Source organism: Callithrix jacchus, chromosome 15, assembly GCF_049354715.1.
Source record: "Callithrix jacchus isolate 240 chromosome 15, calJac240_pri, whole genome shotgun sequence".
Lineage (NCBI taxonomy): Eukaryota > Metazoa > Chordata > Mammalia > Primates > Cebidae > Callithrix > Callithrix jacchus.
The window spans coordinates 12,256,535-12,283,685 of record NC_133516.1 but is presented as its reverse complement, the minus strand read 5'-3'; the positions used below and the strand labels follow the sequence as shown (position 1 = coordinate 12,283,685).

Below are 27,151 nucleotides of genomic sequence, written 5' to 3'. Positions count from 1 at the left end.
AGACAGCCTGGCAGGTAGGGTATTCCTAGAAACCCCTGAACAGGTCACATAACGATAGTTTTCTGGGAATGAGGCTCCGTCGGTGCCGCATTCCTGTTCTTCCCCTCCCGTGGCTGCCAGACTGCTGATTTCCACCGTCGTTCAGGCTGTTCGTTTCTAAGGTTACCCCCAAGTAAGGGGAGGGTAGGAACAGGGCAAGTTAAAATGCCACAAAACTCACCATGCATACTGAAACACAGCCATTTTCCTTGAATAAATGTTCTCCACATTGCTGCAAGCCTTTATTTAATATCCAGTGTTCTGAAAATAAATTTTCTGGCCATTTTTTCCCAGTTTTTTTTTCATGCTTTTGAAAAGAAGAGAATTGGGGGTGGGTGGCTTCCTTCAGCATTTTCACTGGTGTCACACACTGTACCTTTTTCAATATTAAAAATCATCTTTAAGTAGGCTTTATCCTTTCACATATATTTTTTTTGAACCAGTTCTCACAACAGTAGGTATATTTGGTGGGAAAATCCACACGAAGTTTTATGGATTAAGTTCTGATGCTCCCTTCAGGTGATGTTACTAGGGTTAAGAAATGCCAGTCTCGTGTGGAAAGTCTCTTCCATCATTTATACTGGCAGTGGTTTGCATTTTCAGTAAGAAAAATTGTGTAAAATGAAAAGATAAATTTTGTCTTTAGAGACAGCAGAAATGCAACCATTTCACACTTTTTCTAGGTCTTCTCTGATCATCAGCTGCTCAGGAATGTGCAAGGCTGGGTGTGCCTCATAAGATAAGGGAAAAGATAAACCATGTAGTGTAACTGGAAAGCCACCACATCAGATCTCCAATACAAAAACCAAGCAACATAAGTTCTTGATTTAAACTGTAGGCATCTGCCAGGAACTAGTAACAAGATTATGTCACTGATTTTACTTTCTATAAAGATAAGATGGGAAAAAACTAGGATTTACTTTTGTTTTTCAACTAATAATACTTTATTAAATATGTTATGTTAATTGAGTAGGAGTGTCCTAGACAGAGGCTTAACACGGAATGGTACGGCAACTCTAGTAGAAAGTCACTAGTTTACTGCAGAAACGACATTCTAGTCACAAGCTTGTTTAGAAATCCTTACTTACTACGTCAATGTTGTTCAAAGGGTGGTTTAAGCACTACCTGCATGGGAGTTATTTGAAGGGCTTGTTACAAATGCAGATTTCTGGATCCCACCCCAGAACTATAGAATAGCTAGGCTTAGTCCTGGGGACATACATTTTAGTTTATTAAAGTTTCTAGGTAGCGACCTTTTACTATAATTTTTTAAACTCCTTTACTGAGATATAATGACACAATAAATCACACAAATTTAACGTGTACGATTTGGTAAGTTTTGCCATCTGTATATATCTGTGGGGCATCACCACAGTCAGGAAAATGAACAGGTCCATCACCCCCAAAGGTTTGCTCACACCCCTTTGCATTCCCTTTCTCCTGCCCACCCCCATCATCTACCCTGGGTGGTCACCAATTTCCTTTCTATCACTATAGGTTAGTTTGCATTTTCTAGAATTTTGTATGACACGATAAAGTATGTACTTTTTTTTGGTCTGGCTTCTCTCCTCAGCATAATTATTCCGAGATTCATCTATGTTGCATTTTGTAAACAATAGCACATATTTTAGTTGTTGCTGAGTAGTATTTCAGTAGTACTTCATTGTTTGGCTAGATCCCATCTTCTTTATCCATTTACTTGTTAATGAACACCCGATTTGTTTCTGCTTTGGGGCTACTTTGAATAATGCTGCTATGAACATGCAAGTACAAGTCTTTGTGTGAACATGTGTTTTCATTTCTCTTGGATAAATACCTAAGAGTGTAATGGTTAGGCCATATGGTAGGTGTACATTTAATATTTTAGGAAATTGCTAACTACTTTCCAAAGTGATTATATCATCCTCCATTTCCATAGTGTGAGAGTTCCTCTTGTGCCATGTCCTCACCAATACTTGATATTGTCAGTCTTTTACATTTTCAGATTTCTAATAGGGACATAGTGGTATGTCATTAAGGGTTTAATTTGCCTTTCCTAGTAACTAATGGTTGAACTCACTTTATGTGCTTCTTTGCCATCTTTATGTCTTCTTTAGTGAAGGGTCTGTTCAAATCTTTTGCTCATTGTTTTCTTATTATTGAGTTTTGAGAGTTTTTATGTATATCCTAGATACATGTCCTTTTAATGCTTTGTAAATATTTTCTTTTAGTTTGTGGCATATCTTATTCTCCTTTTCTCTCTTTCCAAAAGAGTAATTTTTGAAGGGCAAAAGTCTAATTCTTATAATATTTTAATTATTATAGTATTAAATATTTTCTTTTAGTGTGTGGCATATCTTTTTCTCCTATTTCTCTTATTCCAAAAGAGTAACTTTTGAAGAGCAAAAGACTAATTCTTATAATATTTAATTTTAAAAATTTATATGAATTATGCTTTTGATTTCCTGCCTGAGAAATCATTATCCAAACACCACAAAGATTTTCTCCCTCTGTTTTCTTCTAGAAGTTTTATAGTTTTACATTTAGGTCTCTGATACATTTTGGGTTTGTTTGTTTCTGTTTTGGGTTTGTATATGGTGTGAGGTATGGATCAAACTTCAGTTCTTTGCATATTATGTTCTAGTTTTTCCATTGCCGATTGCTAAAAACACTATTCTTTCTCCTACTGACTGTTTATGTAAGTGTATCTATTTCTGGATGCCTGATTCCTTTCCACTGATCTGTTTGTCTACCTTGCCATCATTACCTCACTATGTTCATTATTGCTGCTTTCTAATAGGCCTTAAAATGAGGTAGTTTGAGTACTCTAATTTTGTTCCTCTTTTTCAAAGTTATTTGATTATTCAGGGTCCTTTATACTTCCACACATAGTTTAGAATCTGCTTGCCAACTTCTCAAAAAAGCTTATTGGGATTTTGATTAGGATTGTGTAAAATCTATAGACCAATTTGGTGAGAATTGACTTCTCAACACTATTAACCTTAATCTAAAGTTTAAATTTTAACTGATTCCCTGCCGCCTTCCCTGCCTTGAAGAAAAAGACAAGTTTGCTATGACATTTATTCAGTTGACAGTTCAGAAACAGATTTCTCAAGCCCTTCTTAAGATTGCATTGTGCTCTCTAGTTGTGACAGGATTGCAAAATCTAGGTAAGAAGCAAAACCAGGCCCCAGCATATAGTATAAAGGCCCAGAGGAGTTGTCCCAGCCCCTTTCTTTTGCAGATGTACAATCACAGGGTCAATTTCACATAATTTGAAATTTATGTGATTTCAAATTATGTGAAATATCTCAGAAGCAGCAGAACTGAGACTTCTGAGCCTGGTGCACCAAGTAGGGTCTGATGAAATGTCTCTGTGAGTGATACAAACAACAAGGGTTCTAAGAATTCAGAGAGGGGCCACAGTGGACGGTGAGTAAGCAGGCACCAGGGCCCTGGGCTGGACTAGGGGCAGAATGCAGACTCAGGCTCAGAGATATCCAGGCATTGTTGAGAAGATGGTGTCTAGGGTTCCAAGATCAGGAATATCAGGACTGTCATACCTCATGCCTGCTGAGCACTTTACAAAGCTCTGACATAAAACATTATCACCTAGATTCATTTTTACACCACCCAACAACATCTTTCAACCTTTGGGGATTGTTAAGCCTATACACTGGACAATATACAGGGACCTCAGGGCCATGCGTGAGAGGAAGGACACTGCGAGCCAACGAGGGATGTAGAGAGAGGGCCTCTTGAGATAACCAGGCAGAAGAGGACATTGTACCCAGGTATGATGGAGTCAGCTAGGGCTTGGGCAGGGAAGAGAAGAGTGTCCCTGATGGTTGAGACACAGACGCAGGAGAAGCCAAAGAGGGAGGCAGGCGCTGAGGTTTGGGACAAGCTCCTCAGCTGTGGCATCACTGCCTGAGATCAGAAAGTGTAGCAAGACTGCTGGGAAAGATCAGGCCCCACCCAGAAGAATGCAGGGGCAGGCAGTGCGGTGGGTGAGAAATACAAGGCAAAGCCCCAGTCCTGGCAGAAATAAAGGCCACCATCCCATCCTAGGAACTGGGCAACATGTGCCAGTCACATCAGTAGTTAAAGGTGGCCCAGGAACCTTGAAAACCACAGAGCTGCCTCAAAGTGAGCACGTTCAGTGATGATCTGGAGCCCAGCTTGAGAGAGTCAGGGATAGGGTGGAAGGAAATTGAGATGGAGAGGTACACCTCAAATATCGGGCTGAGGAATTTGGCATTTATACTGTGGGAGGTGGTGGAGGGTCCCTGGAGATTGAGATCTGGTGCTATTCTCATACCTGGGACAACACTTGAGTAAAGAATGATTCTTATCCCTGTCCCAGGACTCGTAAGTTTTCCCTCATCAAGTCACATAATTTGGGCTCACATGGAAAAAATCAGCATTTGATGGGCATACTGTTTATTTATTGATGCAGTATTAATGGAGCTAACTGTAGGAACTTGGTTGGACCCAGAATCAATGCACGTGGGAAACTCAACAGGACAGGCAGAGAGAAGGGGACGATGCCAGGATGTGAGCCAGGGGCTGCAGCAATGTTTTCTAAACTCCTGGGAAAATAAGATCAAGACCTACACACCTTTATAGATCTTTATAGTATTCTCTCTATGCACATATGTGTATTTAAAAATCAGTATGTAAAGCTAATTCAAAATAGCTTAAATTTGAGAGTGTTGTTTTTTGGTGTTTTTTTTTAAACTTAGACCAAGGAAATCCACAGTTTGAAATGAGCACTGGGTGAGTACTGATTTTTTATTTTAAAGATGTGTCAAATGCTTTAGCTGTTTCATGTTGAGTCCATGTCATTGCTTTTATTGCTTTTTTTTTTTTGTCCCCCTAACACTTAGCTTATTACAAGGAATTTCCAATTTTTTAAAAATATTGGCCAGGTGCAGTGGCTCATGCCTGTAATCCCAGCCCTTTGGGAGGCTAAGGCAGATGGATTGCTTGAGTCCAGGAGTTTGAGACCAGCCTGGGAAACATGGTGAAACCCTGTCTCTACCAAAGAAAATACAAAAATTAGCCTCTCATGGTAGTGCGCTTGCAGTCCCAGATACTTGGGAGGCTGAGGTGGGAGGATCACTTGAGCCCAGGAGGTCGAAGCTGTAGTGAGCCTAGATCACGTCACTGCACTGTAGCCTGGGTGACAGAGCAGGAGCCTATCTCAGAAATAAATAAGTGCATATGTACATAAATAAATATAAAAAATAAAATAATAAATCAGTTCCCAACCTCACTGCTAGCCTAGGATATTAAATCAGTTTCAAACCCCATTGCTAGCTAGGATATCTTTTCTGGTGCTTGCTTGCTTGCTGTATTGCCAGTTGAGGTAGACCTGCCAGTTCGAAACCTCCCCTAATCGCCCTTGCTTTTGGCTGTTTTCTTGAGCTTTCATTCCATTCCTATTTTCACAAGGCTGCCCTGCCTCCTACTTGGCTGAGTAGGCACAGGTACCCTCTGATGTTAACTCCCGGGCTTCCTCCTCTCCACTCAGAACTCTCCCGATCATCTTCCTTTCTTTATTCCCCCTTGTCTGGGAGGAAGATGTGCTCACACTTCTTTCAGGGTTAAGTCCTCACTGATGCTCCTTGCCCCCTCTGTTCCTACAACTTACAAACAATGTGCATTGGTAATTCCTCTTCCTGTCCAAAGCACTCAGTGAGTTCTCAATATATGGTTATTGAAAATGCCTGTCGACTGTGAGCCAGTTCTGATACAGGAGTCTGCTTAGTTTTTCTAAAGCTTATTTGGCCCGCTCCTCTGTGGAAACCTCCCAGACCGTAACCCCAAAAGGTGAGGGCTCCAGAAAACAGCTGTTTCTCCCCTTCCTCTCTGCCCCCACACTCTTATGTAGTACTCTATTGCAGTGTTTAATATGCTATAATTTTATGATGTGTTTACATTTCCTCCCTATAGACCATGAATTCTTCTAGGGCATGGAGCCTGTCTTATTAGTTTTAGCTTCTCTCAGGCCTCATCTATCGGAGCCTGGCACTTGTGTAGGTGCTCAGTAAATGTTTAGTGAGTAAACAAATGAAAGAACTCATAGAATAATCAGATGAGGCCAGCAAGCCACTCTACAAGCAAGGCCGGGGGTGATGAGGTTTGGCTCAGGCATGTCTTATTCCTCTTGGACCTCCAGTGCTTAGTAGGTGTTTATTCTCTGGATTCGTCTAACCCAAAAGAGTCACTGTAATAGTTGACATTTCGGGTCAATAAAGAGGAAGGAAGGAGGTATAGTGAGCCAGTGAAGACATTTTTGAGAAGACAAAGGGGATTCTTCCTCCTCACCTCTTGCCCTTTAAGATTTCTAGCCAATTAGAGGTGTGCTGTGTAATCCAACAAGGAGTGTCCTTTGGACATTTCCTTACTGCATATCACCCCCCGAGCTGAGGCAGTCTTCAACTACAGGTAAGGGAGGAGCAGCAGTCCTGGAGACCCAGACTGGAGATGTACTAGGTGAGCCAGCGCTCCTCCGACTGGTAGGGGAGGGATGTGTGTCATTCCTTCCAGTGACTCAGCGTTCATGTTGATTTCTCTAAAGCAAAGACAGTGGAGTGGGCTGCGGACCATGGATTGAAAATATGGAAAGAGCTGCCACCAGCAAGGAAGACCCAGCCTCCAGCACCTGAGGGGTTAAAGGTAAGGAGGGTCCCATGGGAGTGTGGAGCACAGAAGCAGTGGGGTGATGCCTGCTGCTTAGATGCTAAGGAAGACACTACCTAGGGCCCAGCCCTTCTTTAGTTAAATGAGGGAGAAAAAGACAGCATTTTACCACTATGTGGTATAAAATCGATTTCCTGCTGTTCATTTGTGTGAACTAATTGGGCCAGAATTAACATGAAGGGCAAATGTCTCACACTGAGAAGTCTGGGAGCACCCCCTCATCCACGGTTTCCCTTTCCAGGTTTCAGTTACTCTTAGTTGACTGCTGTCTAAATAGCAAATGGAAAATTACAGAAATAAACAATCAGTGAGTTTTAAATGATGCGCCATCCTGAGCAGAGTGATGAAGTCTCGTGCCTTCCGCTGTGCCTTGCTTGGGACATGAATTATCCCTGCGTCCAGGGTGTTCCCGCTGTCTGTGCTCCCCACCCTGCCAGCCTTAGTCACTTGTAGCCATCTTGGTGATTAGGATAACAGTGCTTGTGTTCACGTTACGCTTATTTTACTTAGTAATGGCCCCCAAAGCATAGTAGGCATGCTGGAAATTCAGATATACCAAAGAGAAGCCACCAAATGCTTCCTTTAAGTGAAAAGGAGAAAGTTCTTGACTTAACAAGAAAGAAAAAAAGATCACATGCTGAGGTTGCTGAGATCTATGGTGAGAAGGAATCGTCTACCCAGGACATTGTGAAGAAGGAGAAAGAAATTTTTACAGGTTTTGCTGTCGCATCTCAAACTGCCAAAGTTACAGCAGCAGTAGCAAGATGAGAAAGGAGTTACATCGGGGCGGGCGGAAGACGAACAGAAACATGTTCCCGCTGAGGGCGGTTCCGTTTGGGAATCACTGCGGTTCCAGGCATCCACTGGGGATCCTGGAAGGTAGCCCCCCAGGATAAAGGGGGACTGCTGTGCATGTGGTAACAAATGTGTCCAAACCCAAGGAATGCACACCACCAGTGAACCATGATGTGAGCTACAGACTGGGTGAATGTGGTATCTTCAGGGTAGGTTTGTCCATCATAACCCATGTGCTTCTCTGGATGTGGATAGTCGGGGAGGCCGTGCACGTGTGAGCACAGGGGATGTGTGGGAAACCTTTGTACCTTCCTCTCAGTTTTCCTGTGAACCTAAAACTGCTCTAAAAAAATTAAGTCAGCTGGGCGCGGTGGCTCATGCCTGTAATCCCAGCACTTTGGGAGGCTGAGGTGGGTGGATCATCTGAGGTCAGGAGTTCGAGACCATCCTGGTCAACATGGTGAAACCTCATCTCTGCTAAAAATACAAAAATTAGCTAGGCGTGGTGGTGCGTGCCTGTAATATCAGCTACTTGGGAGGCTAAGGCGGGAGAACCACTTGAACCAAGGAGTCTAAGATTGCAGTGAGCTGAGTTTGCACTACTACACTCCAGCCTGGTGAAAGAGTAAGACTCCGTCTCAAAAAGAAAAAAAAAATTAGCCAGGCGTGATGGTAGGCACCTGTAATCCCAGCTACTCCAGAGGCCAAGGGAGGAGAATTGCTTGAACCTGGGAGGCAGAGGTTGCGGTGAGCGGAGATCACACCATTGCACTCCAGCCTGGGCAATAAGAGAGAAACTCCTTCTCAAATAAACTAATTAAATTAAATTAAATTAAGTCTTCTAAAAAAGTTTTTAAAACAAACCACACATCGAATTCAGGTAAAGAGTATTGGCAGCCTGCCCAGATCCTCCTTCTGGGCTGTTGCCCCACATTTCTGCTGCAGACAGCTGACCTCAGTGTCTCTATACATTTAAGAGGTTAGAGGTTAGCTGACAATGGCTCCCAGTTGTGCCCTTCAGACAGCTGCCCTCACCTAACCAGGACCATCCAGCCAGGAAATGCCTGTGAGGTCATGCATGAGGTCAAGGCGGAGTAGACCACTGCTGTCAGCCCAGGAGGTCAAGGGCATCTACCCAGACATCCACATTCCCAGGGAGGCTTATGGCCCACCATGGCTTACTGATTCAGGGTATGGAGGCCAGTCCTGGCTCAGGATGGTGAGCTGTGGTGTTGTCCATGCTCCAGCACTGCTCAGGGGCTCGGGCTGATGCTAGACTTCTGCCAAGCCCATGTCTGTGCCTGGCTTCCTCCCTGCCCTGGCTTCAGCCCTAACCGTCTCCAGGCTTCATCTGAAAGCCCTTTCTCAATAACACATTTGCAAAGGCTGCTTCTGGGGAACCTGACTGAAGACTGTTAGCACCAGGAGGGGTCCTAAAATGGATGGGATTCTGGTGTTGGCTTCCAGCCAGCCAAATGGCCACAAGGACCTCCCTACTGGTGTTAAGTGGAGTGCTGAGAGTCCCAGGTCACCACAGGGGAAGGTCTGAGCAACTGAAGTGCTCCAGCAGGCCGGGGACTCTCAATGCTCCACTTAACACCAATAACAAGAGGTTTGAGGAAACTGTGCCTGGCCATATTAACATTGCTTTGATTGGGGGACTCAGTGTGGCAAAAGAGGATCAGCCGTGGACGTGTGATCACAGGATACTTTTTTTTTTTAAGATGAAATCTCACCTTGTTGCCCAGGAGGCCGGAGTGCATTGGCATGATCTCGGCTCACTGCAACCTCCACCTCCTGAGTTCAAGTGATTCTCCTGCCTCAGCCTCCCCTACAGCCTCAGACTACAGGCACCTGTCACCATGCCCAGCTAATTTTTTCTACCTTTAGTAGAAGTGGGGTTTCACCATGTTGACCAGGCTGGTCCCGAACTCCTGACCTCATGATCTACCCACCCCAGCCTCTCAAAGTGCTGGGATTACAGTCATGAGCCACCACACCCAGTGGACAGTCTTACCACCCCATTCAGAAGCTGGCAGCCTGATAGAGTAGTGGGACAGGCTCTTGAAAGTGAGCCTGGGCAGCAGTTTGGACGTGGCACTGTGGGGATGGGGTGTGTACTCAGGATGCAGTATACAGCTGAACCAATGGCTGTTTTATGGCGCCATGCCCCCAGGGCGCAGAGTACGTGAATCTGGGAGACAAGAAGTCAAATGAGTTGTGACCTTGCCCATGGTGACTCCAGTGATCCACATGGGGAAATTTGCTTCTCCCCATGTCTCCAACTTTAGCCTCAGTGGGTCTCAACAAGGGAGACACTTGCACCAAGGAACACAGCAAGGATCCTCCAGGCACAAGGAAGGCAAGCCCAGAGGGTGAGGCATTGCTTTAGGCAGCACACCACCTCCTACCCCCAAGTGAAAATGATATCCTTTAGTTTACGTGATAGAGCTGATTCTTAAAAAGCTGTGCATAATTGTAAGGAATAGAGAGAAATCTAGTTTGAAAGACAATGAAAATAGAATTTGCCCATTTAATATCTATGGGGTGAGAGCTACTGCTGAAGCAGCAGGACCTACAGTGGTCTCTTTGTGCCATCCAGTGGACAGGAAGGGAAACGCCATGATTTTGTCTTCAAAGTCTATCATTTACCAAAAATATGTATGCTGGTGAGAATAATCTCAGCTCACTACTGGGTTCACTTGTTAATAAATTTCATTCCATTTGTTTAAGCAAAATTAAAAAAAACCACACCAGTAGATCTTGACTGGGACCAGAGTTGTTCCGTTCATTTTCCAAGAATGCAACTATTACTTAAAATTTTGTTATAATCACCTGGGCATGGTGGCTCACACCTGTAATCCCAGCACTTTGGGAGGCCGAGGCGGGTAGATCACCTGAGGTCAGGAGTTTGAGACCAGCCTGACCAATATGGTGAAACCCTGTCTCTACTAAAAAGACAACAATTAGCTGGGTGTCGTGGTGCATGTGTGTAATCCCTGCTACTTGGGAGGCTGAGGCAGGAGAATTGCTTGAACCTGGGAGGCGGAGGTTGCAGTGAGCCAAGATCACACCACTGCACTCCAGCCTGGGTAACGAAGCGAGACTCCATCTCAAAAAAACAAAAGAAAATTTTGCTATGATCAAATTGAATACTTGTCAAGAACCTGTGTGTTTGGCATGGTTTTTCTGTGGGGTGTGTGGATGTGTGTGTGTGCTCTGTTTCTTTTTAAAGCCATTTATTATCTTTACATTTCCTTCCCTGAGTGTTTATGAGGACAAGAAAATGGAAGGACAAACCTCCCCCTGCTCTAAGTAATAACAGCACACCTGGAGTGCCCAGAGCTGCTCTGAGCCCCTGTCTTTAGTATTATTGTAATTGCTGTGAACCATAATCATCACAAGTACCATTCATTGAATTCCCATGATGTACCAGACATTTTTCTTTATCAGAAGATTTGTTAATCCTCCTACCAAGACTGCAAAATTGATGTCATTATCTCCATTTTAGAAATAAGGAAGCTGATGCTCAGCGAGCTTAAGTGATACACCCAAGATCACACAGCTAGTGAGTGACAGGTCACAATCGGGTCTGACAGACTCCAGAGCCCCCTCATGCCATGGGGCTGTGGACCTCTCAGTTGTTCCCTCACATGCCCCGGATTGGCCAGACCCTGAGTCTGAGATGCTGGAGTCCTCTCAGTGCTGCCAGCTCCTCAGTGCCTAAGACTCTTAGGACCCAGAGCCCGTGGCCAGTGAATCCGGCAGGGGGTTAAATACACAGATGATGTAAGGCAGCAAAAGTCAGCCCAGGGGCCGGGCGACATGGCTCACACCTGTAATCCCAGCACTGTGGGAGGCAGAGGTGGGCAGATCAGTTGAGCTCAGGAGTTCGAGACCAGCCTGGCCAACATGCTGAAACCCTGTCTCCACTAAAAAATTAGTAGAGACTCCATCTCTACAAAAACTAGCTGGGTGTGATGGCCTGTGCCTGTGGTCCCAGCCACTCAGGAGGCTGATGTGGGAGGATCAGTTCAACCCAGGACGTCAAGGCTGCAGTGAGCCATGATCACACCACTGCACTCCAGCCTGGGTGACAAGCCAGACCCTGTCTCCAAAATAAATACATGAAAAGGGGCGGGGACTGGAAGGACTGGGTGAGGAAGGGGACATGATCTCCAGGAGTCAGGATGCCCCAGTCCTGGCCCTCACTCAGCCCCCACAGGGCCTCGAGCCAGTTCCCACTGTGCCCACAGCCTGGTGGTCAATCGCTGTCCCTGGCGGGGCCCCAGGAGCCACACTTTCCTCTCCATTGAACCAGGGGCTCTGCCTGCAGGATGTTCTCTAAGGTTTTCTGGTTCTGAGAATTCTGGGTTTTTTCCAGAGCCCTGGGGGATACCTGGTGAATAGGTTACTGTCTCTGCTGCCAGGAACCCAGGCCCCGGGGGAGACAGGCGAGGGTACACTCCGAGCAGCTGCAGCTTCTCTCCGGAGTGACTTGCCACCCACGGGCCTGGATGAGACTCCCCCACCTCCGCAGCCCTCTCCTGCTTTGTCTCCTAGCATAAGACAGAGGGCCATAGGATGGGGTGGGACAGACAAGGACGTCACACACCGTGAGGGTGAATATTGTTCCGCGTGCTTGAGTTTGGATTGTGTAAATGTATTCCTGCGTGTCTGCTGTGTTGGGGGTACAGTTCGCATCTCCCTGAGGCTGCACTCTCAGGAGCGTGGAGAGCCTGGCTCCAGACTGACCTGGGCCCCTGTGGTGCTCCAGGCCTCCTACCCTCCCCTGTGGCATCGGGAGCTCCTGCTGTCACTGGCCCAGGTGGGTCTTGTGTCTTTCTCTGCGTTGTCAGGGCCTGTGCTGATGGTCCACCCACAGGGAGGTGGGATCAGGCTCAGCAGCGCTGGGAGCATCCTTCCTCTTTCTGGGCTCCACAAATCCTCACCTGGAGGCAGGGAATGGCTCACATGACCCTGAAACAGTGCAGAGAACGCCTCTGTGCCCAGCGTGTGCCCCTCCCCACAATTCCCAGCAGGGTCCCCGGGAGAGCAGGGGAAGGAGCTGCCAGCTCCAGGCAGTCATCTTACCTGGAGGCACCACCTACCCTGCAGAAGGGCTGGAACCAGCTGGTCATTTTACCTGGAGGTGCCAGTTACCCTGCAGAGGGGCTGGAGTTTCTCAGGCTTTTCAGTTCCTGTGTCACTCCCAGCTCTGCCCACCCCAGGCTGTGGCTGATGAAGTCCCCTGAGCCAGGCCAACCCCCTCCCTCTCAGTGGGTGGCTCTGTGGTCCCTGGCAGCCCCGGCATCATCCGAAGCACAGAGGCCATGAAGACACAGCCCTTCCCATTCACTTAGGGGAAGGTCAAGGGCACAGCTCCCTCGGTCCCTTCATCCCTCCCTCACAGAGCTTTCAGCAAGATAGAGGTCATTCTCCTGTCCTCACTGTTTGCTCATGTCATAAGGGGACCCCAGGATGACTTCCCTGGAGAGGAATCTCTTGGAGTTTTCCTCAGATGCCCCCAAGTCCTGTCTGGAGGAGGGAGGTGGGGGGAAAAAGTGAACACATACACTGTCTAAAAGGGACACACAACACTCAAATCTCCTAGACAGGTTCTAGTATTGACAGATTGTCTGATTTTTTTCAGGAGATAAATTTGAGTCTTTATGTAGAAATCTTTTGATTTGTTAAAATTATAGACAACCAATTTGCTAAAAATGTCAGTCCCTGCGGGAATAAAACAAAATCGGCAAGAAGACTCCCTCTCACTGTGTCTGTTCTACATAAATATTCAAATGGGAATCCTCCTTCCAGAAGCATTAGTTTTTTATTATATATACTACACATCTGTGTTTGAGATCAAGGCATAAGGAGAGAGAACATTGAACTGATGGAAATGATGTACTTTTTTGATAACTAAAAGGAAAGAAAATAATAATGTTACACAGTCATACTATATGATGCTTACAAAGACATAATTAATATTCATGTTGTCACATTAAATAAAACAGGTATAAGTGTGAAAATGCTATTAACTGCAATCAGGCAAGAATATGTCCAGTCAAAAAAGACTAGAAAGAAATACACCAAAATGCCATAAAATATAATATGACTGTTATCACTGCCTTCCATTGAGTAGTAGATATGCATGCTAAAAAGAAAGACAAGAAGATGGATTTAAGCAAATCTCTTATTAGAGCATTATTTCCATTACATTATGAAATCAGTTTGTTTAAAAGTTAAATGTAAAAATTCAGCTTGGGCTGGAATGAAAAATGTGTGTGTGTGTGTGTGTGTGTACACATGTATATACACATGCACACATACACATACATACATATTATTGACTAAAAAAATTTAGGTTTTTATCACTTTGGAGAAAGAAAAGTTACATATATTCCTTTCAATGCAAAAAAAAATTAGCCTATTTCCCCTATCTTTATATCCACAATTCAAATACGTGGTTCCTGATTTATTCAAATAAGCCTCTTAGCTGCTTTCGTTCAGCATCTTCTCACTGCTGTCTACCTACACATAGCTGCAAGAAGCATCTTTCTCAAAGTGGTGTGGTCTTATTAAATTTTCCTTAATTAATACCCTCCTTCTTCCAGCTTAGATTCTGGATTCTCCAAGACTGATTCTTCCTCTGAAATCCTAGATTCAACCTTCCTACACTCTGACGTCTCTTATTCTTTTAACTTTCATTTTATCATTGCCACATCTATTATTTAACATTATAGGAACATGTTTTTCCACTTATTCTCCGTTTCTCACTATCAGTACTTTCAGTTATTTCACTTCCTTCATGGCTCATGACTTCAACCATTCTCTTGCCAATGAATTTAACTTCCTTGCCTAGATGACCTGCTATCACATTTTCCTGGCAAAAACCCAGCCCAGGCTTGCTAGGCCAAGCAGCTTAGCACTACTCTCACAAATCGCGCAAATATATTGGTGCCACTACAAATCCATTCGTGATTTTCAACTTCAGTAGAATTCTTAACACCATCCAGCAATACTTTATTTCTCTAGTCAGTTCTCTCTTTCTCCCATTCTCTACAATATCTATTTATAAAGTCTACAAAATTAAAAAAATTTTTCAAAATTCAATTCCCCAATTCTACAGCCACTTCCTTCACTCTCAGAATATAATCTTACCTCTTTCTTTACAAAATCTCCCATGTTCAATGACCACTTAAATGGCTGGCAAACAAATCTACAAACTTATTAACTTTTCTTTCATTCTTTTTGTCCATAGGTGTCCTTCCCCCTTGTCTTAGGCTAAACTTTCTGTCTCTTCTCGTAATTGCATTCCTTCTGACCTCTTCAAAGGGTGGATTAGATGGATTGATTGTTCTGTCTCCTATAGCTTCCATTTTTCTTGATCTACTGGCTCCTTTCTATCAAAACTGATACATGTTCTAAGATGTTACCTGTTACTATATATTCCTTCTTTCCTACTTTCCTGCTTTCCCATCTCACCACCTTAAATGAGTTGACTATAATTATCTTAAACTCTTCTCCTCCCATTCACTCTTCCACCTACAATGGTCTGACTTCCAACAATGCTGCCAGCATCTTCCTTATTTCACCAGATGGTGAACACTTCTTCCAACGTTACTCAGCACTGTCGACCACTCTCTCCTACTGGAAACACTCTCTTCCATTGGCTTTCCAGTTTTCTTTTTTTTCTCTCTCTCTGGCTGTTCCTTCTAAGACTCCTCTAGGCATCTCCTTCTACCACTCATCTATGCTAGTTCCAAGAGCAACAGTGATCTCTACTCTGTGGCTTCAGTTACCATTCCAACACTAATAATTAGCACATGTATATTTCCAGCCCCAGCTCTTTCTCCTGAGCACTTGGACATAACTTAGGTACCTAAAGTGAATTTGTCTTCTTTCTGCAAACAGGTCCTTAGCACCTCAGAGGATTGTATTTTCATCTGGCCATTGGTCCAAGTCAGAAACCCATTCATATCCCAGACTGCTCACTCTCCATCATTCCTTGCATTCAGCCACTCACCAAGTTTTCTCAGGCCACTGTTCTATTCCTCAGGGATTATTACAATTCTCTAACCAGACTGCTTTCCCCCAGCCTGCCACCCTCCAATCTATTCTCCACTGTTCATAAGAGTAGCATCCTTCCTTAAACTCTCTAATGACTTTTTAAAAATCCAAACTCCTTAACTAAACAGAAAAAAAGTCTATTTTATTTACTTTCCTGATCACTTATAACCTCATTGCTTATGACTCTTCACACTTCACTCTGTAATCCAGCCAGTTTGAACTTTATTCAGTTATTCAAAGGTACTCCAAGGGCCAGGGTCAGTGGCTCACACCTGTTATCCCAGCACTTTAGGAGGCTGAGGCAGGTGGAACACTTGAGGACAGGAGTTTGAGACCACCCTGACCAAAATGGCAAAACCCTGTAGCTACTAAAAATACAAAAATTAGCCAGGCATGGTGGTACATGCCTGTAATCCCAGCTACTCGGGAGGCTAGACATGACAATCACTTGAACACAAAAGGAAGAGGTTACTGTGAGCCAAGATGACACCACTGCACTCCAGCCTAGGCAAATGCGTAAGACTCTTTCAAAAAAAAAAAGTGCTCCTCTTGCCTTCCTGTTTTTTCATTTTCTCTCTCTCACTTCCACCTACATATAGAATGAGAGATGATATACAGATAGAGATATTCACTGTACATACATATGTATATATACTATATAAAATGCTTGTAAGTATAGTGTCTGCTAAGAGGGAGTTTGGAGCCAGACTTCTAAAGTTCAAATCTCATCTTTATCATCTTGTATGCTGTGGATATGCTCTTCAGCTTTTTTGCCTTTGTTTTCTCATTTGTAAAATGAGATGCCAGTACCTACCTCCTTAGGTTATTATAGGGAAAATAGATCCATGTAAAGCTCTTGGAACAGTGCTTAGTAGATAAAGGACTCTTACATGTGATATATTTTTAACTATCATTTAAATTATTCCTAGCTAACAAGGTAGATTTAGAAATCTCAGGTATCTAGTCCTCATATCAATAGAAGCAGCAAAGGCTTAGATAAGGTAGCATTCATTAAAATCGCCTTTAGAGAGAAGATCCAAGATGGCCCTTTAGGAGCAGCTCAGGATTGCAGCTCCCAGTGAAAGCACAGAGGGTGAGTGGATGCCGCATTTCCACATGGATCTTTATTGCCCACAGACCAGGAGATTCCCAAGCAGAGGAGCCCCATGGGTCGCCAGCGCAGCTGTTTTGGCCAGTGCAGCTGTTTCAGCTGGCGCCCCAGCATGGTGGTTCTCCATACAAAATACACTGGTCTGGTTGCCCTTCTAAGCTGGCAATTGGAGCTCCAAGAAGGCAGATTCACGCATTCATCTGATTAAACGGGTCTGAAACAGGGAGCCAGGCCAGGAGATTCCCGGGTAGCACTGTTGTTTCAGCTGGCACAGTGGGTCGCCGCACGGGAAATCACACAGATCCCAGCACCCTTTCAGCAGGCGACTGGAACACTTGGGAGAAAGTCAACTCTTCGACTTAAGAAAAAAAGGCTCTGAAGCAGGGAGCCAGGTGATCAGGCTCGGTGGTCCCACCCCCACAAAAACAAAAACAGCAATTGGAAATGCTCGGGGTTGAGAGTTTCACAGCAAGCACAGCTGAACCCGGATCGTGCAGATCCTTGCGGGAGGGGTGTCCGCCATTACCGAAGCAATCCACCCCTATGGAGGTAGTCTGCCATTGCCAAGGCAGCTTGCCGTTGCTGAGGCAACCGCTATAACAGAGTCCACCATTACAGAGATGGGCCACCATTGCTGAGGTAGTTCTAACCACACCCATATAAACAGGACTGCAGGGAAGTTCACATGGCAGCAGGGCAGAGCACAGCAAAGCCTCTGCAGGCAGACAGTGACTAAGCTACCTCCTTGCTGGGCAGGGCAGCCCTGAAAAAAAAAAAGACAGCAGCACAATGGATACTCATAAATAAAGCCCTAATGCCCCAGGACAGAGCACCTGGGAAAAAGAAGAAGGGGTTTATGAGTTCTGCTGCAGCAGACTTAAACGTACCTGCCTAGCAGCTCTGAATGAACAATGGAGCTCACAGCTTAGCACTTGAGCTCCTATAAAGAACAGACTGTCTCCTCAAGTAGCTCCCTGACCCCTGTATATCCAAAGAGTCACCTCACAAAGGACTGATCAGACTGACATTTGGCAGGCATCATTCTGGGACAAAGAGAAGAAGAAACTGGTAGCAACCCTTACTGTTCTGCAGCTGCTGCAGGTGATCCCCAGGCAAGCAGGGACAGGAGTGGACCTCAGCAGTCCTACAGCAGAGGGGCCAGACTGAAAACTAAGAAACAGAAATAACTTCATCATCAACAATCTGGATGTCCACTCAGAGACCCAATCTGAAAATCAGCAACTACACAGACAACAGGTGGATAAATCCATAAAGATGGGAAGAAACCAGTGCAAAAAGGTGGAAAACACCTGAAACCAGAACACTTCTCCTCCAAAAGGGATCACAACTCCTCACCAGCAAGGGAACAAAGCTGGATGGAGAATGAGTGTGATGAAATGACAGAATCAGACTTCAGGAGATGGGTAAGGAGAAACTTCTGTGAGCTAAAAGAACATGTTCTAACTCAATGCAAAGAAACTAAGAACCTTGAAAAAAGATTTGATGAAATGATAATAAGAATAGACAACTTAGAGAGGAATATGAGTGAATTGATGGAGCTGAAAAACAACACGAGAACTTCGTGAAGCATGCACAAGTTTCAACAGCCGAATTGACCAAGCAGAAGAAAGGATATCAGAGGTCGAAGATCAACTCAATGAAATAAAACAAGAAGGCAGGATTAGAGAAAAAAGTGCAAAAAGGAATGAATAAAGTCTCCAAGAAATGTGGGACTATGTGAAGAGACCTAATCTACATTTGATAGGTGTACCTGAATGTGACGACGAGAATGAATCCAAGCTGGAAAATACCCTTCAGGATATTATCCAGGAAAACTTCCCCAACCTAGCAAGGCAGGCCAATATTCAAGTCCAGGAAATACAGAGAACACCACAAAGATACTTCTCAAGAAGAGCAACCCCAAGGCACATAATCATCAGATTCACCAGGGTTGAAATGAAGGAGAAAATGCTAAAGGCAGCCAGAGAGAAAGGTCGGGTTACCCACAAAGGGAAGCCCATCAGACTCACAGCAGATCTCTGGGCAGAAATCCTACAAGCCAGAAGAGAGTGGGGCCAATATTCAACATCCTTAAAGAAAAGAACTTTCAACCCAGAATTTCATACCCAGCCACACTAAGCTTCTTAAGTGAAGGAAAAATAAAATCCTTTGCAAACAAGCAAGTACTCAGAGATTTCATCACCACCAGGCCTGCTTTACAAGAGCTCCTGAAAGAGGCACTACACATAGAAAGGAACAGCCAATACCAGCCACTCCAAAAACATACCAAATGGTAAAGAGCATCAACAAAATGAAGAATCTGCATCAACTAACAGGCAAAACAGCCAGCTAGCATCAAAATGGCAGTAGCAAATTCACACATAACAATATTAACCCTAAATGTAAATGGGCTAAATACACCAATCAAAAGACACAGACTGGCAAATTGGATAAAAAGCCAAAACCTATCGGTGTGCTGTATCCAGGAAACCCATCTCACATGCAAGGATACACAAAGGCTGAAAATAAAGGGATGGAGGAAAATTTACCAAGCAAACGGAGAGCAAAAAAAAGCAGGAGTTGCAATTCTCATCTATGATAAAATAGACTTTAAAGCAACAAAGATCAAAAGAGACAAAGAAGGACATTACATAATGGTAAAACGATCGATACAACAAGAAAAGCTAACAATCCTAAATATATACGGACCCAGTACAGGAGCACCGAGATACATAAGGCAAGTTCTTAATGACTTACAAAGAGACTTAGATTCCCACACAATAATAGTGGGAGACTTTAACACTCCACCATCAATATTAGACAGATCAACCAGACAGAAAATTAACAAGGACATCCAGAACTTGAACTCAGACCTGGAACAAGCAAACCTGATAGACATTTACAGAGATCTCCACCCCAAATCCACAGAATATACATTCTTCTCAGCACCACATCACACCTACTCTAAAATTGACCACATACTTGGAAGTAAATCACTCCTCAGCAAATGCAAAAGAACGGAAATCATAACAAATGGTCTCTCAGACCACAGTGCAATCAAGTTAGAACTCAGAATTCAGAAACTAACTCAGAACTGCACAGCTTCATGGAAACTGAACAATTGGCTCTTGAATGTTGACTGGATAAACAATGAAATGAAGGCAGAAATAAAGAAGTTCTTCAAAACCAACGAGAATGAAGACACAACATACCAGAATCTCTGGGACACATTTAAAGCAGTCTCCAGAGGAAAATATATAGCAATAAGTGCCCACATGAGAAGAAAGGAGAGATCCAAAATTGACACCCTATCATCAAAATTGAAAGAGCTAGAGGAGAAAGATCAAAAAACTCAAAACCTAGCAGAAGACAAGAAATAACTAAGATAAGAGCAGAACTGAAGGAGATAGACACACGAAAAACCCTTCAAAAAATCAATAAATCCAGGAGCTGGTTTTTTGAAAAGATCAACAAAATAGACCACTAGCCAGATTAATAAAAAGAAAATAGAGAATAATCAAATAGATGCAATAAAAAATGATAAAGGGGAAATCACCACAGATCCCATAGAAATTCAAACCATCATCAGAGAATATTACAAACAACTCTATGCATATAAACTAGTAAACCTGGAAGAAATGGATAAATTCCTGGACACTTGCATCCTCCCAATCCTAAACCAGGAAGAAGACGAAACCCTGAACAGACCAATAACAAGATCTGAAGTTGAGTCAGCAATTAAGAGCCTGCCACACAAAAAAAGCCCAGGTCCAGATGGGTTCACAACCAAATTCTACCAGACACACAAGGAAGAAATGTTACCATTCCTTCTGAAACTATTCCAAATAATCCAGAAAGAGGGAATCCTTCCCAAATCATTTTATGAGACCAACATCATCCTGATACCAAAATCTGGCAGATACTCAACAAGAAAAGAAAACTTCAGGCCAATATCCATGATGAACATAGACACAAAAATCTTCAATAAAATACTGGCAAGCCAAATGCAACAGCACATCAAAAAGCTTATCCACCATGATCAAGTCGGATTCATCCCGGGGAAGCAAGGCTGGTTCAACATACTCAAGACTATAAACATAATTCACCACATAAACAGAACCAAAAACAAAAACCACATGATTATCTCAATTGATGCAGAGAAGACCTTTGACAAAACTCAACAGCCCTTTATGCTAAAAACCCTCAATAAACTCAGTATTGACGGAACGTATCTCAAAATAATAAAAGCCATTTACAACAAACTAACAGCCAATATCATACTGAATGGGCAAAAACTGGAAGCATTCCCTTTGAAATCTGGCACTAGACAAGGATGTCCTCTCTCACCACTCCTATTTGATATATACTATTGGAAGTTCTAGCCAGAGCAATCAGGCAAGAAAAAGAAATAAAGGGTATTCAAATAGGAAAGGAGGAAGCCAAATTGTCTCTATTTGCAGACAACATGATAGTATATCTAGAAGACCCCATCGTCTCAGCCCCAAATCTCCTGAAACTGATAAGCAACTTCAGCAAAGTCTCAGGATACAAAATCAATGTGCAAAAATCACAAGCATTCCTATACACCAATAACAGACTTAAAGAGAGCCAAATCAAGAACGAACTGCCATTCACAATTACTACAAAGAGAATAAAATACCTAGGAATAGAACTAACAAGGAACGTAAGGACCTCTTCAAGGAAAATTACAAACCACTTCTCAATGAAATAAGAGAGGACACGAACAGATGGAGAAACATTCCATGTTCATGGTTAGGAAGAATTAATATTGTGAAAATGGCCATACTGCCCAAAGTAATTTACAGATTCAACACTATCCCCATCAAGCTACCAATGACCTTCTTCACCGAACTGGAGAAAACCACCTTAAACTTCATATGGAACCAAAAGAGAGCCCACATAGCCAAGTCAATTCCAAGCAAAAAGAACACAGCGAGGGGCATCACACTACCAGATTTCAAACTATACTACCAGGCTACAGTAATCAAAACAGCATGGGACTGGTATCAAAACAGAGATATAGAACAATGGAACAGAACAGAGGCCTTGGAGGCAACACAACATATCTACAACCGTATGATTTTTTATAAACCTGACAAAAACAAGCAATGGGGAAAGGATTCCCTGTTTAATAAATGATGTTGGGAAAACTGGCTAGCTATGTGCAGAAAGCAGAAACTGGAACCCTTCCTGACACCTTACATTAAAATTAACTCCAGATGGATTAAAGACTTAAACGTAAGACCTAACACCATAAAAACCCTAGAAGAAAATCTAGGCAAAACCATTCAGGACATAGGAGTAGGCAAGGACTTCATGACCAAAACACCAAAAGCATTAGCAACAAAAGCCAAAATAGGCAAATGGGACCTAATCAAACTCCACAGCGTCTGCACGGCAAAAGAAACAGTCATTAGAGCGAATTGGCAACCAACAGAACGGGAAAAAATTGTTGCAGTTTACCCATCTGACAAGGGGCTGATATCCAGAATTTACAAAGAGCTAAAACAGATTTACAAGAAAAAAGCCCATTCAAAAGTGGGCAAAGGATAGAACAGACACTTTACAAAAGAAGACATACATGAGGCCAACAAACATATGAAAAAAATGCTCATCATCACTGGTCATTAGAGAAATGCAAATCAAAACTACATTGAGATACCATCTCACGCCAGTTAGAATGGCGATCATTAAAAAATCTGGAGACAACAGAGGATGTGGAGAAATAGGAACACTTTTACACTGTTGGTGGGCATGTAAATTAGTTCAATCTTTGTAGAAGACAGTGTGGCGATTCTTCAAGGACCTAGAAATAGAAATTCCATTTGACCCAGCAATCCCATTACTGGGTATATTTCCAAAGGACTATAAATCGTTCTACTATAAGGACACATGCACACGAATGTTCATTGCAGCACTGTTTACAATAGCAAAGACCTGGAACCAACCCAAATGCCCATCAATGATAGACTGGACAGGGAAAATGTGGCACATTTACACCATGGAATACTATGCAGCCATAAAAAATGTTGAGTTCCTGTCCTTTGGAGGGACATGGATCAACCTGGAAACCATCATTCTTAGCAAACTGACACAAGAAAAGAAAATCAAACACCAAATGTTCTCACTCATAGGTGGCTTTTGAACAGTGAGAACACATGGACACAGGGAGGGGAGCATCACACACTGGGGTCTCTCAGGGGGAAATAGGGGAAGGACAGCAGGGGGTGGGGAGTTGGGGAGAGATAGCATGGGGAGAAATGCCTGATACAGGTGATGGGGAGGAAGGCAGCAAATACACTGCCATGTGTGTACCTATGCAACAATCTTGCATGTTCTTCACATGTACCCCAAAACCTAAAACGCAATTAAAAAAAATAAAAAGTAAAACAGTGTTGATGATTTGTTGTTTACATATGTACATAAATAAACATACATATATACATATATATGCACACACACATCCACATATATATCATCAGTTGCTATTCTGAAAAATAGATTAAACAAACTGTATAGTGTTAGAACCCTGTAAGCCTGTAGGGAAACTTGGCTCTTAAGAAGAAGAGCACACTGACAGGCACCAGCAGATGCGGCAGGTCATCAATGGTGAGTGACACGGAATTCAGCTGAGAGCAGCTGGAGGCCAGCCCTGCTGCTGAAAGGCTGTACTTCAGGGGAAGACCACCTTCCCACTCCATCCTCCTCTGGCACTCCATTTATCTGCTGGAAGCTAGTTTCACCACTGAATAGACCCATGCAGTCCTTCTCCAAGCCCACAAGTGAAACTTTTAGGCTCAACTGATCCTCCTGCCTTGACCCCTAAAAGTGCTGAGATCACAGACTCTAGCTGCTGTGCCAAGCTCCAACTTATAATTTTAATATTCAATCCTGATACGTGTATTATAAGAAATGAAAATTGCAGTACAGACTATAAAGTAAATATTGGTGCACAATTCAAAACAGTTATCAGCTGGCCCGGCACAGTGGCTCACACCTGTAATAACAGCAATTTGGGAGGCTGAGGAGGGAGGATCACCTGAGGTCAGGAGTTCCATACCAGCCTGACCAACATGGTGAGCAGTGTTTTTCTATTTTCTTTAAAGAGAAACAATCTTTATGGCCTCTTCATCTTCCTAACTTAACTCACTATGTGCAAAGACCTTTGGGATGGGTTGGGGTGTTTTCAGATTAGGACAACATAGTTGAGAGCTTTTATGATGTTTGTAAAGCTTCCCTCATATATAGCTTTTTTTCTCTTTTTTTGCTGACGCCTTTCTTTTGTCTTGGCTCTCCATGATAGTCTGGTTTCATGAAGATTTCTTGGTGGACACGCCTGTTCAAAGAAACTTCAATCCCAAACCTTCTCTTGTGAGACAGTAGGACAATGTGTGCCTGTCTTTCATTCATTATAACTTGAGAATTGTTGTGTGGGTATGAGATGGAGTAAGCACATTGAGCATATACATTTCTTTATCAATTTTTATTATTTAAATAAACATCTGTGCAACAATCATAACTATCTGATTCCAGGACGATTTCTGTGCCCCAGAAGAAAACCGAATAACCTTTAATGTTACTCTTTATTCTTTTCAGCTCCCCACACTGACCCACCTGGCAACCCCTTATGTACTTTAGATCTTTATGAATTTGCGCATTGTAGACATTTTGTGCAAATCAAATGGTACAATATGTGGTTCTTTGTGTCTTGTTTCTGGCATTTCACATAATTTATCCAAGGCATTCCCATTGTAAACAATGTGTTTTACTCACCTATTTAAACCAGGTTGCGGTAGAAGAATACAGTGCTGAATATCTCAGTTACTGAACTCACCAGAGCTCTTAGTTTTCTCTTGAAGTCTGATCTAGATGGGTAGACCCAAGTATCTGGCAGATTATGTCTCTAAATCCTAATCATTCATTACTTTTCAGAAAACTTCAAACAAAAGCATTTAGGGAATTCCTCCCACCCTCTGTAGACCAGACAGTTATTATTACACACTCTCAGCATATTATGCTAGCTCATAATATCCAACAAACTCTCATTCCATTTGTAGATATTACTAGGAGACTGTACATTCTAAAATGATAAGGCCAGAATCTGTCTTATTTGCTACTATATTCTCACTTTCTAATGCAATGCTTAGAACATAGTACATAGTATATGTGTAGCTAACAAACAAATATATGAACAAATAAAAGAGCTAATATGAAGAAATATTGCATTCAAGTTTCCAGGAACATAATAGAATGCAAATCCTAAGTGACAAATGTCAACAAAATCAAGAAATAGATCGAATGCCAGATTCACAGTCTAAGAAAATATCATTATGTTTAGGTTTTAAATAATTACGGCAAAATTTTATTTCATAACACTGATGTTGAATCTTTGCCTGGATCTTCAATCTGTTAAAAAAAGATAAAGTGATAAGGAAGGAGAAAATAAAACTTCAAATGATGGAGACTGTCATCATTTAAACTATCATGTTCTATGGTTTGGCTCCTCCCTGTGAAATCCCATGTTGGAACTGATCTCCAGTTTATCAGTGTTGAGAGGTAGGGCCTGCTGGGAGGTGTTTGGGTCATGGGAATGCCTTCATGTTGTTGGGGTGAGATGGGGTGGTGAAGTTTAGCTTCAGCAGGAATGAGTATGTTTCTGAGAGAGTGAGTTGTTTAAAAAGAGTCTGTCTTCCGGGTTTCTCTCTTTTGCTCTCTGTCTCTTCACGTGATGTCTTTGGACCTGCCTGCTTCTTCTCCACTTCCTGGAGTAAATGAACTCCACCTGAGTCCCTCAGCAGGTCCATCTGCCCAATCTTAGACTTTCAGTAGCCAGGATTATGGGCATTTACTTCTTTCTGTTATAAAATACCTAACCTCAGGAATTCTGTTATAAAAACACAAAGTGTAATAAGCCAATGTATATAGTAAATTACAAAGTAAAAGGCAGTATACATTACTTATGGAGTGGATTGTACAAAATCTATTTACATTTGAAAGAATAATCCAGGAGATAGAGAATGCAGATTTTTATAGTAAAAGGAGATACCCATGTCTCAGAGAGAGAGAGAGAAAGAGAGAGTTAGAAAGTAATAAAATAATTTTCAGCATAGTTTGCAGAAAAAGGTGGACTGAAATATAAACGCATGTCTTCAAAAAATCATAAAATAAATGTGGACTGAAATGTGAAGACATTATAAAATCTATAATATTCTTGACACCATCAAATCGGGGTTCATTTCTCACAGATTATCAGTCATGTGAAGCCTTTCATTGAACCTGTTAAGCTAAGAGCCAGATCTCCCTAAGCTACGGGAGCTTCTTTAAAGACACTTGACAGGCATCAGTGAACAAAGGGAAAGTTGAGTCCTGCGTGGGTGTACACTTGGGTGATTGGGAAAAATGTTGAAGCCAGAACACATGGGTTCAGTCCTATATACTTCATATGACCAGTGCCCTCACACAGCCTCATTAAATCTCTCATTTTTCTGTGGCTCCACTATAAACTGGCTGGGGTGTCTTTCTCACATACTCTAAGGGTGACCAAGAACCACCATGGCTCTCCAAACTAAGACTAGGAGCCACAGCAAGGTTTAGGAGCCTAGTGGAGCAGCCTGTGGTGTCACTTGAGGTGTTCTGGGAGTTGAAAAGTAGCATTGTGTCACAACTCTACAAATTGAGGACAACATACAGGAAGGTCCAATGGCTAAAGCCCAAGTTCTAGATTGTGAACCCCTTAGCTGAGACCTTCAGCATTTTCTGCTTTCTTTTGAGGCAGGATGGAGAGCTCCAGACAGTGATCCTTGAGATCTGTCTGTTGTATGTCATGATCATGGTGTCTCAGAACCTGAGGGTGAGAACCAGATGAAGCCTCCATCCCAGGTGATAAGCAAATGCGTCCATTCTCTAATCAATCTTCTAATGCAAATGTTAGAAGTTTTAAAGAACTTTTAAAAGGCTTTTGCTGGCACTTTCACCCATTGCTATCTTAAATTTGGGTTTTCTCTCAATGATTTGCTCTTTTTTTCCCTTGCCTCCTCATAACTTTCTATGATTTCCCTTATTCCCATTTCTTTTTTTCTTTTTGCTGAACTACCTTTATAGTTTATCTGTCTTGTAGCTGTTATTTTTTTAAGTAAATTTTAACCATTTTGCAAGGTACTGATTTAATTATTATATATAGGTACAGGATGTGTGTGTGTGTATACACAATTACTGTGTATATACCAACACTGTATCATGTAAATATATGCATAACACAACTATAGAGTGCACACCCACACACATTGCTTTGAGAAAGTCACTTTGTTCTGGGAATGAGGCTTATAAGCAGTGAGTTTGGGAATCAAACGGAGACAGTTTAACTTCAAGACATTGCTCTAAACCGTGATACCATGTTACTCTCAGCTGTCTTTTTCACTTTGGATA

At 42.8% G+C, this 27,151-nt stretch overlaps 1 protein-coding gene across 15 annotated transcripts in view; it reads left to right on the top strand.

Annotated features, from left to right (window-relative positions):
* The window catches only part of MCF2L2 (MCF.2 cell line derived transforming sequence-like 2), a 264,853-nt gene that overhangs the window by 220,050 nt on the left and 17,652 nt on the right, over positions 1-27,151 (top strand). For 6 of the 15 annotated variants that reach the window (XR_013527026.1, XR_013527027.1, XR_013527033.1 and 3 more), the window contains 2 exons: positions 4,764-4,797; positions 6,605-6,702. The exons of 1 other annotated variant lie outside the window; for it this stretch is intronic. Coding sequence is in view for 5 of the 14 variants with exons in the window: in XM_078350245.1 (XP_078206371.1) it covers positions 4,764-4,797; positions 6,605-6,692 (122 nt within the window). In the remaining 9 variants the exon portion in view is untranslated. Of the gene's footprint in view, positions 1-3,709; positions 4,677-4,763; positions 4,798-6,366; positions 6,520-6,604; positions 6,703-6,967; positions 22,061-27,151 lie in introns of those variants that run through there. 8 more of the 15 variants (XR_013527028.1, XR_013527031.1, XR_013527030.1 and 5 more) reach the window with 5 other exon arrangements.